The sequence below is a fragment of the Stenella coeruleoalba genome, assembly GCF_951394435.1.
Source record: "Stenella coeruleoalba genome assembly, chromosome: X".
NCBI classification, from domain to species: Eukaryota; Metazoa; Chordata; class Mammalia; order Artiodactyla; family Delphinidae; genus Stenella; species Stenella coeruleoalba.
In genome coordinates, this window is record NC_137152.1 from 22942581 (window position 1) to 22961024 (window position 18444).

At 37.4% G+C, this 18444-nt stretch overlaps 1 protein-coding gene across 6 annotated transcripts in view; it reads left to right on the top strand.

Moving 5' to 3' along the window:
• Window positions 1–18444, top strand: part of IL1RAPL1 (interleukin 1 receptor accessory protein like 1) — a 1345156-nt gene that overhangs the window by 1296326 nt on the left and 30386 nt on the right. For all 6 annotated transcript variants that reach the window (XM_079910445.1, XM_079910444.1, XM_079910446.1 and 3 more), the window contains 2 exons: window positions 392–524; window positions 3212–3357. In XM_079910445.1, coding sequence (XP_079766571.1) covers window positions 392–524; window positions 3212–3357 — 279 coding nt within the window. The remainder of the gene's footprint in view (window positions 1–391; window positions 525–3211; window positions 3358–18444) is intronic.

Here is an 18444-nt window from a genome sequence, read left to right on the forward strand (position 1 = left end):
TTCTACCTGCTTTACAAAATCTTATATTATCAACATTATGTACTGTCTGATATCATGCTTTGAGAAGGGCACGTCACCTCCATGGTACCATTCCCAATAATTCATAACCTCAATTTAATCATGTGGAAAAATCAGGCAAACTTAAATGGAAGAACCTTCTATGAAATAACCGACCAGTGTTCTTCAAAATCTTATAAGTAATTCACTTTCCACTAAATAAGCTGTCAAAAGCCCACATGAATTTGACAAAGATAGAAAACATCTGAAAAATGTGACTTTAGAAAGATGTTTCATTAAAACAATGAAGTGATTAAAATGTTACCTGCCACTTTGCCTAAAATAAGAGTGTACAAACAGTTTTATAACACATTTTCATCACTTCTCTCAACAGGCGATTCAGCTAATCTAACCTGCAGAGCTTTCTTTGGGTACAGTGGAGATGTCAGTCCTTTAATATACTGGATGAAAGGAGAGAAGTTTATTGAAGATCTGGATGAAAATCGAGTTTGGGAAAGTGACATTAGGTAAAGTAATTTTTGTCTTTTAACTTGTACAATCAAGATTAACTTTTGTTCTCTTAGTGAATAGAAAGTGAACTAAAAGAAAAGAAGGGGTTTGGGGGAGTGTTTTACTATTATAATAAAAATATTGCAACATTTAGTGGCAAAGAGGCAAAATAGTCTTGAGAGTGTGACTATGAAATTGTCAAACGGGAGTGCCATTTGCAAAGAATTTAAGAGAATTAAAAAGGAGTTTTTCACTAAGGAATAAACTGAGTGTGAGAGAGACCAAAATAGCATCAAATATGGAAAATGTCTGAGATCAGATGATACAGCCACTATGTAGAACAGTATGGAGGTTCCTTAAAAAAACTGCAAATAGAACTACCATATGACCCAGGAATCCCACTACTGGGCATATACCCTGAGAAAACCATAATTCAAAAAGAGTCATGTACCACAATGTTCACTGCAGCTCTATTTACAATAGCCAGGACATGGAAGTAACCTAAGTGTCCATCGACAGATGAGTGGATAAAGAAGACATGGCACATATATACAATGGAATATTACTCAGCCATAAAAAGAAACGAAATTGAGTTATTTGTAGTGAGGTGGATGGACCTAGAGTCTGTCCTACAGAGCGAAGTAAGTCAGAAAGAGAAAAACAAATACTGTATGCTAACACATATATATGGAATCTAAAAAAAAAAAAAAAAACAAAGGTTCTGAAGAACCTAGGGGCAGGACAGGAATAAAGACGCAGACATAGAGAATGGACTTGAGGACACGGGGAGTGGGGAGGGTAAGCTGGGACGAAGTGAGAGAGTGGCATGGACATATATACACTACCAAATGTAAAATAGCTAGCTAGTGGGAAGCAGCCATATAGCACAGGGAGATCAGCTTGGTGTTTTGTGACCACCTAGACGGGTGGGATAGGGAGGGTGGGAGGGAGACGCAAGAGGAAGGGGATATGGGGATATATGTATATGTATAGCTGATTAACTTTATTATAAAGCAGAAACTAACACACCATTCACTGTAAAGCAATTATACTCCAATAAAGATGTTTAAAAAAAACATGGAAAATGTGATATTATGCCTTCGGTTTATAAGAGCTCTTTTTCTTAATTGTTGAGAGAAGATATTAACAGGTTTCTAGGATTCAACCAAACACAATCTTTCTAACTTCCTTTTATATGTTTTTACATATTTTAGGCATCATGTTGACTATAAAGCACTTGATAGGAATGATAAAGGATACAAAAAATGTTTTTATCACCTTTTTTAGTCTGACTTTAAGGTCTAAACATTAATATAGTGGGAATAATAGTGAATAATTAAAATACAATCGATTTTGAGGGCATCATGCTTAAGCCTCTTCCTTCTTTTTTAAAAAAAATAATTAATGTATTTGTTCATTTACTTCTAAATATTGAGGTATTCAATTATGACCCAAAGTAGGCTTATACACAGATACTCATTTTTAATCATAATGTAAATTGGCAAATATATTAATAAATAAGCTATAAGTGAATCAAAATACTGATCAATTGTAAACATTCTCCCATCTAAAGATCGCCTCTTCTGGGTATATATGAGCATTTTAACTAAATTCTTCTTCTTAAATGTGAGGAGTTTTAAAACTTGATGAAAGATATAAGAGAAAAAGGTTTTCGATAGAAAATAAAAACCTATAGAACTGTCATATAAGATTATTTCTACTGGAATTTTCTTCCTGGCAACAAATACACAAGAATATTGCACTGCAGTTGGGTTCTGAAATGCCCAGATGAGTAATTCTCCAGTATGTACTAAAATGTTCCTCTGCCATTTCTCATGTTCAGAACTTCACTATTATCTCATACCCATACACTCTGAAATGCTAAGGTTAAAGAAGGATAATAAACCTCCTAACTTTTCCCCTCTCTCCTGTTGTGGGTGCTCAGGGAATGTTCTAGAAAGGTATTTTTCTTTAATTCTGCATTAGGAAGTATTGTGCAGAGATGAGTTACCAAGCAGGTGGGAGGGTAGAGGTGGAAACTTTGTGAGCAAGGAAAGGGAGGCTTACTTTGAAGTTTTCCATTTGTTCTAAAAATTGCTAAAATCCTTGACACTGAGATTAATGAGCGTTTACCATTAATTTTAAATGTCAGAATTAAACACTTCATCAAACATTTAGTCTACAGTTTTGTAATTTCATGTTTCTTTTAAAATAGGAATTGATTTGCACCATTAAAAAAAAATAGGCTAGAGGTTTCAATTGAAATGTCAAAATAGCTCAGACATTTTCTATTCTTCCTTTTATTTTTTTTAAATTAACCTGGTAGATAATTAGTCCTCCAGCGAAGACATTAGAATTTCTTATCTCACCCTTACATCATATTTCTTCTTAAAGGGAAAGCAATTTGTAAACTTTTCTTCAAGGTCTCTCTCACCTCTTTATTATGATAGTGTGATTGTCCTGCTAAGAGAGATAATTAACTGCAACTTAATTAGCATCTATAAAGACAAGCTTCCTTATTAGAAGTGAAGAAGAAAAGGGCATGATATAATTTAATTAAGATAGCATTAATCCATGACCAAATTTGAAGCACAGATGCTGTAGGTTTTTTCACATCAGATTCAGATTCATCTAAATGTTTTTCTTTTTCATGTATGTGTATGTTTGTGTGGGGTTTTTTGTTTCGTTTTGCTTTATATTTTAGAATCCTCAAGGAGCATCTTGGGGAACAGGAAGTTTCCATCTCATTAATTGTGGACTCTGTAGAAGAAGGTGACTTGGGAAATTACTCCTGTTATGTTGAAAATGGAAATGGACGTCGGCATGCCAGTGTTCTCCTTCACAAACGGGGTGAGTGTAACCTTCTAAGCTTGAGTGGTTGACTTAACCTTTAATGGAAGGGAAGTAATTGGGAAGCAAAAAGTTCTTTAATTGTTTTTACGTAAATTTATTCTAAATAAAATAATTACATTAGCATTAGGGCCATCAAAACATGTAACACAGCAGATAGGTGACTAGCTCATACACTAGAGTCAAACTCAGATTCCTTGCTTTGTTTTTTTGTTGGTTTGTTTGTTTTGGCCGAGCCTCATGGTATGCGGGATCTTAGTTCTTGAACCAGGGATCAAACCCACCAGGGATTGAACCCATTCCCCCTGCAGTGGAAGCGGGGAGTCTTCACCACTGGACCACCAGGGAAGTCCCCCTTGCTCTGTTTCAATACCAACTGTATAACCTTAGGAATGATATCTAACTTCCTTAAGCTTCAGTTTTCTGATAATATGGAATGGGGAAATAATAATATCAACTCTTCAGTGTGTTTTAAGGATGAAAGAAGACAGTAAATGTGAAGAGCTTGGCATGGAGCCTGTACACAGGAAGTATTTAGTTAGATGCTACTCTTTATTATTAGATATAGGCAAACCAATTAAAAATAACCAGGACAGTTTTAAGTCAAAGATTGTGCTCCTTATTGGAAGGTTGTTCCTTGAGTGTAAGAATTATGTCCAATGGATTCCCCATTGTAGTTGTTTTTGACTTTTTTTCTGCCTTGGATAAGTTTCACATGTGTAATATCCTCCCATGATTAATAATAATTCGCTAGTGAATTATTTGTCAATTATTATTCATGAATAGCAATTCACTAAATCTGATTCCACGGCAACCCCAACACCTTACACACAGGGATAAAATATATATAAATAGATATTGAATTGTTTGAAATTATAGACGATTGTAAAATTTGAGCCATGCCTTTTAGTTGGTGAAAATTTTCATGTACATCGCAGAGAAAAATATATTTTTTCTACATTATGCTAAGTGAAAACTTTCTGGATGTTCTCTTACTCAGCAAATTCACAATGATTTTAATTTCAAAGCACATGTTTAATCCTAAACTCTTTGAGGTTGGAAAAGAAAGAGAATGCCGAAGACTGTTCCCCTCACTTTAGTGGACAATAGATTCTCTTTGAATAATGTTACTGAAAGCTATTAAAACAGACACTTCTGTTGTCAAGGTGACTATAATATTAAAATACTTTACTTTTGGGGGGATGTTAACAGAGGGAAAAGGTAAGCAGCAGTTAGTAAGCAACATGATTGTTTGTTTCTCTAGCTTAACACATATATTCAGTCAATGAAGGGATTTAGAGTAGAAATATTATACATATAAAAGGACAGAAATAGCTTCTCACGGTTGGAAGCAATTTAAATGTGTAATTGAACTACTCCATAACATCTTCCTCAGTGATCGGTCAGCTTATACTGGATCACATTCCTCCTCAAGGAAGCCAATTGTATCTTTGGAAAAACATAACTATTACAAAGCATTCCTATTTCACTGTCTGTCTACTCCTTGACCCCACTTTCAATCTCTCTTCCCCAAAATAGCCCTTCAAAAGTTTGAGGACCGTCACCATAATCCTTCTGGGCCTTCATTTCCCTAGATTCAACTTCTTTAGTTCCTTTTATTCATTCTTCTTTTATGTGGATAAAATACTTGCACCATTCTGGTTACTCTCTTGAGCAACATATATTTCTTTTTAGGACAAAGTAGGAGTGACAGTTAAAGTACGGAAGCTGGGTTGTTTCCAAGAAGGATACAATTATTAAAGCTCTCTTCTAGCAGCCAGGCACACAGCCAGGAAGGGGCACACAGCCCCACGCTATTTTTAGCATGTGTGGCCTAAGGCTAAGTTGCCCATAGCTACAGAAGCTTCCAGTACTACAAAAATAAATGACTGAGGAATCAAGGAAATTGTTTGAAAAAACTTTTCCAATACTGTCTAATTCCCCAAACATGAAGAAGAAAGTAGTGGACAATGTTAGAGCACTCTTGAATACTTAGATCTTCCACAGTGTTTTTCAAAGATGTATTTATGCCAACAGCATTTTATTCTTAATAAAATAAAAGCAGTAAGAAGCCAAAAAGAGTTCTTCAAGGTCATGTTCTCCAAAAGTCCCTCTTAAAGTTAGTGTTCACCTTCCTTTTAAGGGAGCTGCAGCAAATAAGTCATCAATTCACAATGACAGCAGTGTGGAATGGTCTACCCCAACCATCTACGGGGAAAAACAAAGGACTCTAGTTAACAGATGGCATAACTGCAAGTTCCCCAGCCCTGAAAGGTTCAGAAGGTCAAGACACAACACATGTGAGCTGATAGTTTGAGTCTTTGATCATAGGGTCCCTGAAAGAGTTAAATTGCTGTCATGCTAGCAATTATGTAATGACCAGATGTGTTACTGTATTGCTTGAGGGGCTTCCCTGGTGGCGCAGCGGTTAAGAATCCACCTGCCAATGCAGGGGACACGGGTTTGAGACCTGGTCCAGGAAGATCCCACATGCCGCGGAGCAACTAAGCCCATTCACCACAACTACTGAGCTGCTGAGCCTGCCCTCTGGAGCCCGCAAGCCACAACTACTGAGCCCCCATGCCACAACTACTGAGCCCCCGTGCCACAACTACTGAAGCCCGCACGCCTAGAGCCTGTGCTCTGCAACAAGAGAAGCCACTGCAATGAGAAGCCTGCGCACCGCAACGAAGAGTAGCCCCCACTCACTTCAGCTAGAGAAAGCCCGCGTGCAGCAATGAAGACCCAACGCAGCCAAAAATAAAATAAATAAATTTTTAAAAAAAGAAAAGGAAAATCCTTGCTTGGGAATATTCAGAGTTGTTGATTCCTGCAGCCAGGGAAGGTACTTGGACAGTTAGGATCATGTCACATGCTATACAGAGAACTAGGTTATACAGTGAAACAGAGACAAAGGGCCATGGGGCCATATTAGTGTATGACTACCCTGCCTCTTATTCCTCACTCTAGTCCCTGGCCTGACAAGCTTGAGGGTTAGATCCTTGTTCCAAAAAGAACCAAAGCAAAGAGTAGAGCAACATTCACTACTGTGCTATTTCTTGTCTCCACCATTGCCTATTGAATTGAATTCCATATATGTCTCTGAATCTTTTACCCAGATGTCTTTGCTTAGATTCCTAATTGCTGCTACCCGATTCGACCACACATCAAACACTGACCTTCAGTTTCCCTCCAAAACCCCGCCCTTTTATTTTCCTTTCATTTTTACGTTTTCCATTTCTCTAACACAAACAATTCTCCAGATGGGTACTCAGCAGCACTGTGCTCTGGCCTCTGGGCTAGCCCCTCTTGCACCGATCAGGCAGTCCTAAATTTCTTACTCATCCGCTGAGTTTTTCGTCCATACTCTAATTCTGGATGACCTCACAGCGTGGACATGTTTACTGTCTGGAGCAAAGTAGTTTAAGGGTTTGGACTCTGGAGCAAGGCTGTCTGTATGAAACCTACTCTCTGCTTACTAGCTATGCTATCTTGGACAAATCCCTTATTCTCTGTGAGCCTCAAATTCCTCTTGTGTAAAAGGGGAATAATAATAGTACCTTCCATATAGAGTAGCTATGAGGATTTAATAAATGAATATATATCAATATGTATCACAATGTCTGACACATATTTATCACCTAGTAAACGTTAGCAGCTATTACATGATTTTTCTACTCCAACTACATGATGTTCTGGCTAATTTAGGATGCAGCAATAATGTGTTCCATTAAAAACTCCCTGAAATCTAATTTATCGTTCATTAAAATGGTCAGCTGCAGCTCCAGCAATTTTGTTCCGTTGATTCTGTATTTTTCTTTATAACAGATTTACTTTAGTTTGAATGTGCTGTCCGAAAGGAGATCTTCATTTATTTATTCATGCATTTAATGATAATTGTTAAGAACCTACTATGTGTCTGGCACTCATAAAATTAAATGAACAGGGAATAAGAACCAATATAATTTGAAATGCCATCATCTGCTTTTTAAATTACATTGATATTAAGCACTTCTAATGTATTGATAGAATTGTGCTTCTAGGGAATGTTTGGCTTTGAAGCTGTCACATTAAGGGAATGTTCATTAACAGTCCTGTTGTGAATGGTTATGTTTAGATATATCGATTACAGTATTATGGCACTTCATTCATCACGAAGTAGTTTGGGGACTGGCAAAGTATCTACCTCAGAGACTAGCACTAGTTAATAATGATAAATATCTGTTTTTTCTCTATTCCCCCTCAAACCCATTTTAATTGTTGCATGTGCAGTCTCTCTCTCCCCCTCCCTCCCTCTCTCCCTCCAAAGAGTGTAATCAATGGGAATTAGACTTGCTCTATAAACTCCCTAGTCCTCGGAATATCTTTAGTAATGTAATTAACATGTACATCATTTAGGACGCATTGTTTTAAAGCCAGGTGAATTTAGACCCAGTGGAGTCCTTATCCCTTCTTATAATGAATCATTTTTGTACTCTGTGCCCCTATCCTTGTTGGTATTTACCTAGTGCATTTATTTGCTGAGAGATACAGTAAGACTGTAGAACTGTTTAAAGCTCTCTCGGGGCTCATCCTTTGACATCTTCGACCATAGATTTCAGAATATGGAAAAGCCAAATTTTGCCCAGACATCAAAACCTCCTACATCTCTTTATGGCTGCATCTCCCTAAAAAGACCATGACCCATTAAAAACTGAGTAGACATCCACAGAAGAGTCACTTTTACTGAGTCGTTACTGTGGGGGAGGAAAAATCATTTTCCCTCTACCTTTCTAGGTTCTTGGCTGAGACACACCGTGTAATAAAAGCTAGATTAACAGGAGAAAAACAAACATAAATTTAATAGCATATATTCCTCCTGTATACGTGGGAGAACCCAGGAAAGCTGAGTAACTCCCTGAAGTGGCCCAAGCCAGCACCTTAATTACCATCTCCAGCTAAAGACAAAACAAGGTGTTGGGGAGCAGGGAGGTGGCCCGGAAAAGCACAGTAACCATGGGCATGGTTGTTCTGCAGATTTAATTCTCTGCCTTCTCCACTGATGAGTTTCTGGAGATTCAGAGTCATCCTCTCCCTGGTACAGCAAGGGAAACACCCTTACAAATGAGGATTTCTTTTATAAATGTAAATATCTCTTACAAAGAGTAACTTCTACTCGGTTTTTAGAGCTTCTCCTGTGTCTGCTGTCTCTTAAAAATAATCAGCCTTAAATAATGTTTATATCAAAGAGGCATATTTTCGGAGGGTATATTCTGTCCCTCTTCTTTGCTTGTGCAATATGCCAAAATATTAAAGAACTTTAGTTATGTTGCTGCAGCATCTCCAAATCAGAGCCATCAGGTTTAACAAATTCTCTCTTTGGATAAGATCTGACATTTTGAAGTCAAAGTTTTATTCTATCCTGTAACATTTTTCTTGCTTCTCTGCTCCTCAGTTATGTAAGACATTTAATCTGACCTCAATTCTTTTTTTTTTCTTGGCAACTAACACCAAAACAAATAAACAAATAAAAACCACGTTGGAGGCTATTATGGATGCCAAGAGCACAAATTGTCTGGTACTAGTGATTTTGTACCTTTGAGTTTCTTGATATGGACATTGCAACAAGATTATTTGACTGCCACCAAAATTACAGGCATGAAAACTAAACTTTTGAGCTATTTCCTCAGATATAGAATATATGATTTAAGTGAGGTTAACTCCAAGTTATTTTTGCCTCAACAGTGGAATATCTTTTCAAAGGTCTGTTGATCCCAGTTTTTCTTGATCAGCTACAGCATGGATATTTGTAACGTAGCATAGTTTTGCCTTTCAGTCCTTTTGGTTATTGTTTTCCTAAGTGTGAATTGGAATATCCAAGCAGCATCTTTGTTAGGAAAGAAAAGGACCACTCTTAGCTGATGATTAGCTTATTTCTCAATTAATAAGTAACAAGGGAATGATCCAGGACCACACCCATATTGAGAGCCGAGAATGATAAGCCCTTCAGTTTTTATCATTCCTGTTAACCATGTGGGCCAGAGCTCTTAGTATTTAATTTATATATGGGCATAGTCATTGGAAGTCCTTTATTTTGTTTGTTTTCCTAACTAAATGTTAAATTCTTAATAAAGATCTTTAACTTGTACTTCTCTCTTATATCTTTAACTTGTACATCATCACATAAATGTGATGTACGGGATGGTTAAAGTTCAGTAAGGAATCTCCAGATTGAACTTTTAAATGCCCCCGAGGCGAGGAAGGCAAGCCAAACACTCGCCATCATGCTTGCCTGTAATACCTGTAGCTTTGGGTGAATTCCTCACTTTCTGAGGTCCCCCAAATATCCTGAGGTTCCTGCACCTGCCAGGAAGTGACCTGCCTTACTCCCCTGGTAAGGCTGCCGGGAACCCTGTAAGCAAGGTGCCAGGCTGTTTTTCCAAAGGGCCTTATTGGCTCCATAAAGTCAACCTTAGTTCCTTAAAGCTGTCTGGTCATATCTGAGTCTATGCATGTCTCTCTCAAACAAGACATTCCAGTGAAAACCTTGGTAATATAACAAATTTCCAATTGTGTCCTGTTCCAAGGAGAACAGATTCTTATTGAACTTATGTAAATATAACTAGAATGCCCTGAAAATAAGAGTATTCACCATGAGTTTCTGAATTCTGGAGGGATCAGGTAGGGAGAAAAATATAAATGTTTCAATTCTGCTTATAAAGATATAACTTACCAAATTGCTGTTAAGTCATAGTGTAAGATTAAAGGTTTTCTTATATCTGAAAAACAAAGATTAAAAATGTAGTTATAGTTCAGACAAAAAAGTCAAAATTATAATCATATTCATCAATTTATTCAGTCCCATGTGATTAATTCTTGTTGCTCTTATCTTTTGTTAGCAGTTTTGTGAAGCCATCAGTTTTTTGATTAGAGTTCTATAATTTCTTACCCAATTCAGTGGTATCATCTGAAAGTTATCAGAAGGATACATTGTCAAAAAGTCCTTTCTATGGATCTTCTTGAAGATGAAGTTTTTGTTTTGTTTGCAAAAGCATCAGAGTAAAACAATAATTGTCAATAAATGACAAAAGTCTTAAAATGGCATGGTTAAAGATCTGATTCACTGTAGTGCAATTGAAAAGGAAATTTGATTATTTCTGTGACATAAAGTTTTAAGATAATAACTAGAATTATGGCTAATAACGTTGTACCAGGAAATATCTGAATTTTATGAATTTTATATAATTTCTAGAACATTTATATTAATAACATTTACCCAAATAATATAACCTAAGAACATTTATCATCACTTATTTGACAATGCTTCCCATATCATTTAGCATACCCAATAAGCCTAATTAGTTTAATATCTCTCTTTTATAAGGAGAGAAAGCAAATATTTTGAGGTATTCCAGGGGCCTTTTGGAAAACCCCCAAATTATTTCCAGGTCAATAAGACTTCATCAGAATTTTACTTGTGGGAAGTTTGTCAAAAATATCAAAAAATTTTAAAACACTTGTCAAATAGGATCCTAGGTCACTATGAAACAATACTTAGTTATTCACTTAATCAGAATGACAAAGACTTCACAGGCAAATACAGAAAGTTAAATAGTTGTAAAACAACTTAGCTCTTATAATATTTGAAGAGACTCGGGTTTCTTTCCTAAATAGTCAGAGACCTGATAAAGATAAAACATAGAATTTTTGTTTTTCTAGACAGATGCCATTAATGATAAAGAAAATATTTGTTTACAATTGCTTATTAAGAGCAGACCAATGATCTAAAAAAAAACCTTTGTGCTTTTAACAGAAAGCAAAACCAAATTCTAATTTTGTACAAGTGTACCTTTGATACTGAAATTTATTCACATAATTAAATTTATCCCCATCTTAGCCAGCTTGATCACACATAAAATTTCTTTCCCAAGATCCCTTTTTCACAAAACTTCTACAACTTTCTATGGCCACTTTAATTTGCCCCTTTTTCTCTTTCCCAGTTTGAAATAATCAGCTCTAGGACAAAAATCACTTTTATTTCTCTCAACAAAAATGCACCTCCATTATCTCATGCCTTTTCTTACCCAAAAATACATTTTACTTCCCTTGCATACAGAATTGTTTCCCTTATTATCTCTAGTATCCTTAATCACATGTAATAATTAGAAACCTTAATTTCTAGCGAAAACAAAGAAATAATTGTGAACCTACATTAGCATTTTGTGGTGTGGAAAATTTATAAATACACTTTTTTAAAAATTTCAGCTCTTTTAATTTTTTATTGAAGTATAGTTGATTTACAATATTGTGCCTATAAATACCTTTTATAATTTCTAGAAATATATGCCCTTTTAAATAGTGCAATCTTTCAATGTGGCACAAGACATGGTTACTAAAAGACTGAAATTCATCTTTAGTTTCTCCGCAATAGGAAGTCAAAAGTAGATAAGACTATGTCCAATAATTAATGTTTTATTATTTTATCTTATTTGGAAATGATCTAGATATTTAATGAATTTCCATCATTTAATTTGATCTAGCAAAACCCTAAGGGTGTTAAGTTACCAGAAAGATTTGGGGACCTATTTAAGTAAACAATCATCGTTTTAGAAAGTTCACCTGAAAACTCTTATCTCATTTACATCTATTTAATACATTTGTTTTTAATAATTGCACTTAGATTACCCCTAAAGATTTTATGAGACATTAAAGCAGTTAACCATCTTAAGTTATTTTTCTTGTTGACAAATTTTGTAGCAGAGATAACATGAACTTATTTGACTTTTAGTAAACCTAGGTAGAATAAAAGTATTGTACTGAATGCTGATAACTCTAAAGGTACACCTGTTTTAATTAAACCAGTAAGTTTAAATTTGCTTTTATTGACTAAAGATTAATCATAGATCACATGAAGTTAAAAAACATTTGCGTTAGTTCCTATGACATTTAGAAATAATTTATGTAAGCATTTACTTTAAGCTGAGTAAATAGAGCTCTTTTACAAATTAATTATGGCATGACCATCTAGAGATCTAAAAATAACCCTATCTGTAATGCACACACCAGAGAGAATATTCCCACTGGTCCTAAAGGCAAGCTGGGTCTACCTCACCACACCCTTGCCCACGATCTTTGCAGATATCTCTGGTGATAGCTCTATTCTGGGAACAGGTCCTTTATTTAAATTATTTTAGGCAACTAAGACAGATGTAAAAAGAAAAACTTCCTGAGTTTCTATTTCTTAAAAATAACCAGACGAAGGCCTCCCTGGTGGCGCAGTGGTTGGGAGTCCGCCTGCCGATGCAGGGGACACGGGTTCGTGCCCCGTTCTGGGAGGATCCCGCGTGCCGCGGGGCGGCTGGGCCCGTGAGCCGTGGCCGCTGACTCTGCACGTCCGGAGCCTGTGCTCCGCAACGGGAGAGACCACAGCAGGGAGAGGCCCGCGTACCGGAAAAAATAAAAAAGAACCAGACTAAGTTGATCCTCATACCAAAGAGACACATTTTGGGGTGGCAAAATTTGCTCCCCTACACCACTCTTGGAAAGTCAACCCAAAGTCCCTAGAGCAGTGCTTTACCATCTTCTGTTGTGGTTGTTATCGCAATCTTTACAGTACACAGAAATCACCTAGGAAGTTTGTTAAAAAGTGATTCAAAATCACTCATCTGGGACTTCCCTTGTTGTCCAGCGGTTAAGATTCTGCACTTCCACTGCAGCGGGCATGGGTTCGATCCCTGGTTGGGGAAGTAAGATCCCACATGTCGCGTGGTGCAGCAAAAAAATCATTAGTTTGAGGTGAACTCCAGATTTGAATTTCAAACAAGTTTCTTGATGCTGCTGGTCTGTGGACCACAGTTGGCATACCAAGGTCTTTGCCTAGGCAATAGGTACTCTAATAAACTTGGTAGAATCTAACAGGTGAAAAGCAACTAGCTCTCTTGAGTTCACTGTTGCCATCACAGAGGAATGAAATAGGGGTATAGCCAGTCACTGGGACTAATTCTAACTAATTGCCTCATTCTTTTTACGTGGTCAACACCTTTGAATCTGTTTGAACGTTTGTACATTGCCCTCACATCTAGTCTTAATGAGGTTACTTGCCTCATGTATTCAATGAAATTGTGCTTTATAGAACACATTTGCTACTCAGAGAGATGTCTGAAAGAGCACTGTCTTCAAGTATTAAATAATTAACCTCTTAAATGAAGAGGGCCTTCATTGTTGGACACAGTTCCTCCATATCCCTTTTTAAAAAGGAAATCCACTTAGGGATGTCTCAACAACCTATATATGGATATATACATATATTTCAATCTATGCAAATAGGCTGTATACAGTGTTCAGCCTGTGCAAATAGCAGTTCCCAAGGAGGAACAAGATATATGATGGGCAGTAAGTACTGCTAATTTCCTGGGATTTTTTTGTTTGTTTGTTTGTTTGTTTTGGTTTTTTTGCGGTACGCGGGCCTCTCACAGTTGTGGCCTCTCCCGTTGCGGAGCACAGGCTCCGGACGCGCAGGCTCAGCGGCCATGGCTCACGGGCCCAGCCGTTGCGCGGCATGTGGGATCTTCCCGGACCGGGGCACGAACCCGTGTCCCCTGCATCGGCAGGCGGACTCTCAACCACTGCACCACCAGGGAAGCCCTAATTTCCTGTTTTAAACACTTGTATTCAGCTAAATTTCAATTATGTGTAGTAAGGAAGGGCAGACAGTGTGAAGATTGAACCTCCACATATTATTGGTCAATGATATGATCGCAAAACAGGCAAAGAAAAAAATAACACAGTAACAGAACCTGGATAAACAGTTTCTATGTGTTCAGAAGTTCAAATCATTTTTTACAGGCGTCTTTCTAGCATCTAAAGAGGTTGTAAAAACACAAGTAAACCTACAGTGAGAGCAGAGGGAATTCACTGGAACTCAGATCTTTGTCTTGGAAAGTAACACACAGGCACTTTAGAAAATAATAATTCAGTTTAAGATATTTGCAAGAAGCCTACAGATATCATTGGGCACGCACATAGCACAATTCCACATATGTGATCAGAGATCACAAGCAGAATAGCATATCCATGGCCACTACCCACCAACACACCATTCACTTTTACTTCTCAGAACTACCTTAATATTCTCATTATTTCTGGGTCAGGACAACCTATTGACTGACAATTCTTCATATCCTGCTCAAAGTCTCACTTCACTGCTGGTTAAAGATGATTCATATAATGCTGTTGTATGAGAAAGCAATAAATCATTCCCATTCACTAAAGATGAATTAAGTTCCAGCTCTGGGCAAGGCACTGGGTTAGTTGTCCTCAGTAGTTGAGTCACTGCTGCCAGCAGGATGTCTATCACCGTCCTGGGGCATGAAAGCAACATTGTTGGGGAGAGGAAGATGGCTGTGCATTTTTATGGCTGTGAATTCCTGCACTCGGTTGAGAAATGGCACAACTGGGTCAAAAATGCAAGGTATAACTTTTAATAAGCAGTTCCCTGTATATCGAACTTTGACAACCAGGTCAGTAAAGTGAGAAGTTAGACGTGACACATAAAAAAATGCTAACTACTCTCTCAGGTCATATAGTAGGAAAAAACGTGTTGATTTCCAATAAATTTCCATGGTAACTTGTATTAGATTTTAGTGCTGAGAATTACATTTGCCATCTGTAAGAAATATGTTAGCTATTAGTCTCTATTTTTAGGGCACATATACTATTTTTAGCATGTGTTCTATGAAGGATGATATATCTGGAGGTAGATTTCTCTAAATTAAAGATGGACATTTAAATGCTATTAAAATAGATTTTGTTTGTACTTCACAAAAAGAAATCCAGTGGTATATTTAAGAAAGCACAAAAAGGTCATTTTAAAGGTCACCCAGGAATCATTACCATGAATTAGAATTTGATATGAATGAGGATTGACTGAAAAATTGTGAACAGGGATGAAGAAATGGACAGTTACTTGAGAGTGTATTTGACTCTTCACTTGTGTGTGACCTAAAGCAAGTCTCTTTATGTCATTGTTCTTCATTTTTATCATTTGTTAACTAATTGTCCTTAAGCCACAGTGCAGTAATCTTGTAAGACCATATTAAACTCCGGGTGACTAATAGTATCTATTAGCCCATTCATCAGATTTTATAGGTTCTCAGAGTTTTGAGTCATTGTACCTCATTTTGCAAATCTTGAAAGTGAAATGAAACAGTTGTTCTTCCCAGGAATTTTCTTATAGTTTTAAGTGTTTGTAAAGTTAACTCAGATCTTTAGATAAGTTCCTGTAACTGCAGAATAGAAATTATAATTCCTTAAGGTATGCTATGGCAGATCAAAGTACTGACTGGTAATGGTTACCAAATTCATGGAAACTAAAATGGAAGAGGCCATTATCAAAAGCTAAAGAATGATACTTAGATCAGCCTGACTTAGATCAGTTTGGAATTCTAATTCTAGTATGAAATATAAAGTGAATATAACTTGAAAACTCATTTATACTACTTCACCATTTCAAGGTAATGACTCACAACTGCTTGGGTGCATTTCTGATTCTCCCCAAGTGAACAAATGCATCTATATTATTTAACTATATCACTATCGAAAGTAGCTAAAAGGAATACATTAAAGATGTCACAACAGAATTCCGTATTGGCCATCATCTTGTGCAGATTAATGTCAGTGGCAACTCAGTAGTCCCGTAAAAGTTGATAATATTAAAAAATATATTTTCAACTTGCCACGTGGCATGTGGGATCTCAGATTCCTGACCAGGGATCAAACCCGCACCCCCTACAGTAAAAGCACGGAGTCTTAACCACTGGTCTGCCAGGAAAGTCTGTCAACTTTTAACTGTTCTCAGACCAGTTTAGCTTCCTTGTCTGTAAAACAATGCAATTAGACTAAATGAAATTTGAAATTTGAAATCCATATTTTCTCTAAAGTGGGATTATGATTTTTTAAAAATATTTATTTATTTTTGGCTGTGTTGGGTCTTCGTTTCTGTGCGAGGGATTTCTCTAGTTGCAGCAAGCGGGGGCCACTCTTCATCGCAGCGTGCGGGCCTCTCACTGTCGTGGCCTCTCTTGTTACGGAGCACAGGCTCCAGGCGCACAGGCTCAGTAGTTGTGGCTCACGGGCCTAGTTGCTCCGTGGCAAGTGGGATCCTCCCAGACCAGGGCTTGGACCCGTGTCCCCTGCATTGGCAGGCAGATTCTCAACCACTGCGCCACCAGGGAAGCCCCTGGGATTATGTTTTAACCTGCTTTTTCAGGGAATGTTTGTAAACTGTTGCAAAAAAAACATGGTTATTATTTATATAGAGAAAAACTCCCTATTGGTGTTAAATAATTCCTGCTAGACTTGCCTGGCTGAACTAGGCATCTATAAATGATGATTGGGTAAACAGACAGGTGAATGAAAAATTAATTAGGCTAAAGAGTTTGCCATAAGGGCTCTTAGCAAAACACAGATTATAAACCACCTTGGATAACTCTATTCCAAACTGTCCAGAGTAAAAGGCAAAATATAAGCTATTTTGAAGTGTTAGCATGTAAAACTATAGGTCACTTGCCCCTGTTAAGTTCAATTGAAACCTAATACACTAGAAAGAGATGCATTTAAAAAAATTTTAACTGAAGTAGTAATAGTGGTTATCTCAGGACAGTCTGATTCCATGTGACCTTTAATTTCTTTTTCTTATTGTTATATGATTTTCAAAATTTTTACAGTAAACATTTTATAGAGTCAGGAAAAAAGGTGAGAAAAAATAAATGTATTTTGATACAGTCTGAAGAATTTTAAAATTCTTACAGGAAACCTACCATTAATCTGTTTGCTATAAAATCAAGTTATTTCCACATTTTAAAAGTATGTTAAAATATGTTTCTTTGGGCTTCCCTGGTGGTGCAGTGATTGAGAGTCCGCCTGCCGATGCAGGGGACACGGGTTCGTGCCCCGGTCCGGGAAGATCCCACATGCCGCGGAGCGGCTGGGCCCGTGAGCCATGGCCGCTGAGCCTGCGCGTCCGGAGCCTGTGCTCCGCAATGGGAGAGGCCACAACAGTGAGAGGCCTGCATACTGCAAAAAAAAAAAAAAAATCTGTTTCCTTGAATGTATTCTTGCTTCCACTTTATATCTGTCTGTATTAGAAAACATTGCATGTTAGGGGACACCTTGACTTTTGCATTTTCTCAAACCACTGCTAATTTTCACACACCAAAAATCAATACATAGAGTGAGACAATAAGATAGTGCCTTACTCTTTGTGAAGCAGGGCAGTGTTATCGCTGTTTTGGTAAAAGAGAATTCATTATTGAGGACAGACTTTTCATATATCCTGACAACACAGGCCACTAAAACATATGAGCCACCCACTTTATTCTCAACTTTGTCGTGGCTTAAGGAACTTTTTACTGTTCCCTTAGGAGGAATCAAGGAATGGTAGGTTCTGCCATTGATAGTTCCCAAAGCATGCCTATTCCTTCATAGAGGGTTGATGGGAGAAAAAGAAAAAACTTAAATGTTGATAAATTCTTGATGAGTATCTCTTTACAAAATGAGAAAGGAAGGCAAACTTACCACTATTTTCCTCAACATTTTTATGTTTTCAGAAAACAGAGAGTGGTCAAAAAAGATTCAAAAGGGATAAGAAATGGATTTTTCTGTTATGTCCTTTGAGGGAAATGATCCAGCATACGGTTTTATTATTGTTTTTGCCTTAATAGTCTCTAGCTCTGTGGAATCACCAAGATTTTTTTTTTTTTTTTTTTTTTTTTTTTGCGGTACGCGGGCCTCTCACTGTTGTGGCCTCTCCCGTTGCGGAGCACAGCCTCCGGATGCGCAGGCTCAGCAGCCATGGCTCACGGGCCCAGCCGCTCCGCGGCATGTGGGATCTTCCCGGACCGGGGCACGAACCCACGTACCCTGCATCGGCAGGCGACTCTCAACCACTGCGCCACCAGGGAAGCCCTCACCAAGATTTTGAATGAAACTTGTCTCATGAGAGAAACAGCTTTTGCTGAACACGTTTTATCCTAATGCTCTCAATAATTATGAAATAAGTTAAAATCTTAAGGGAAGAAAATTATAATAATAACATAAAATTCTAAAGTT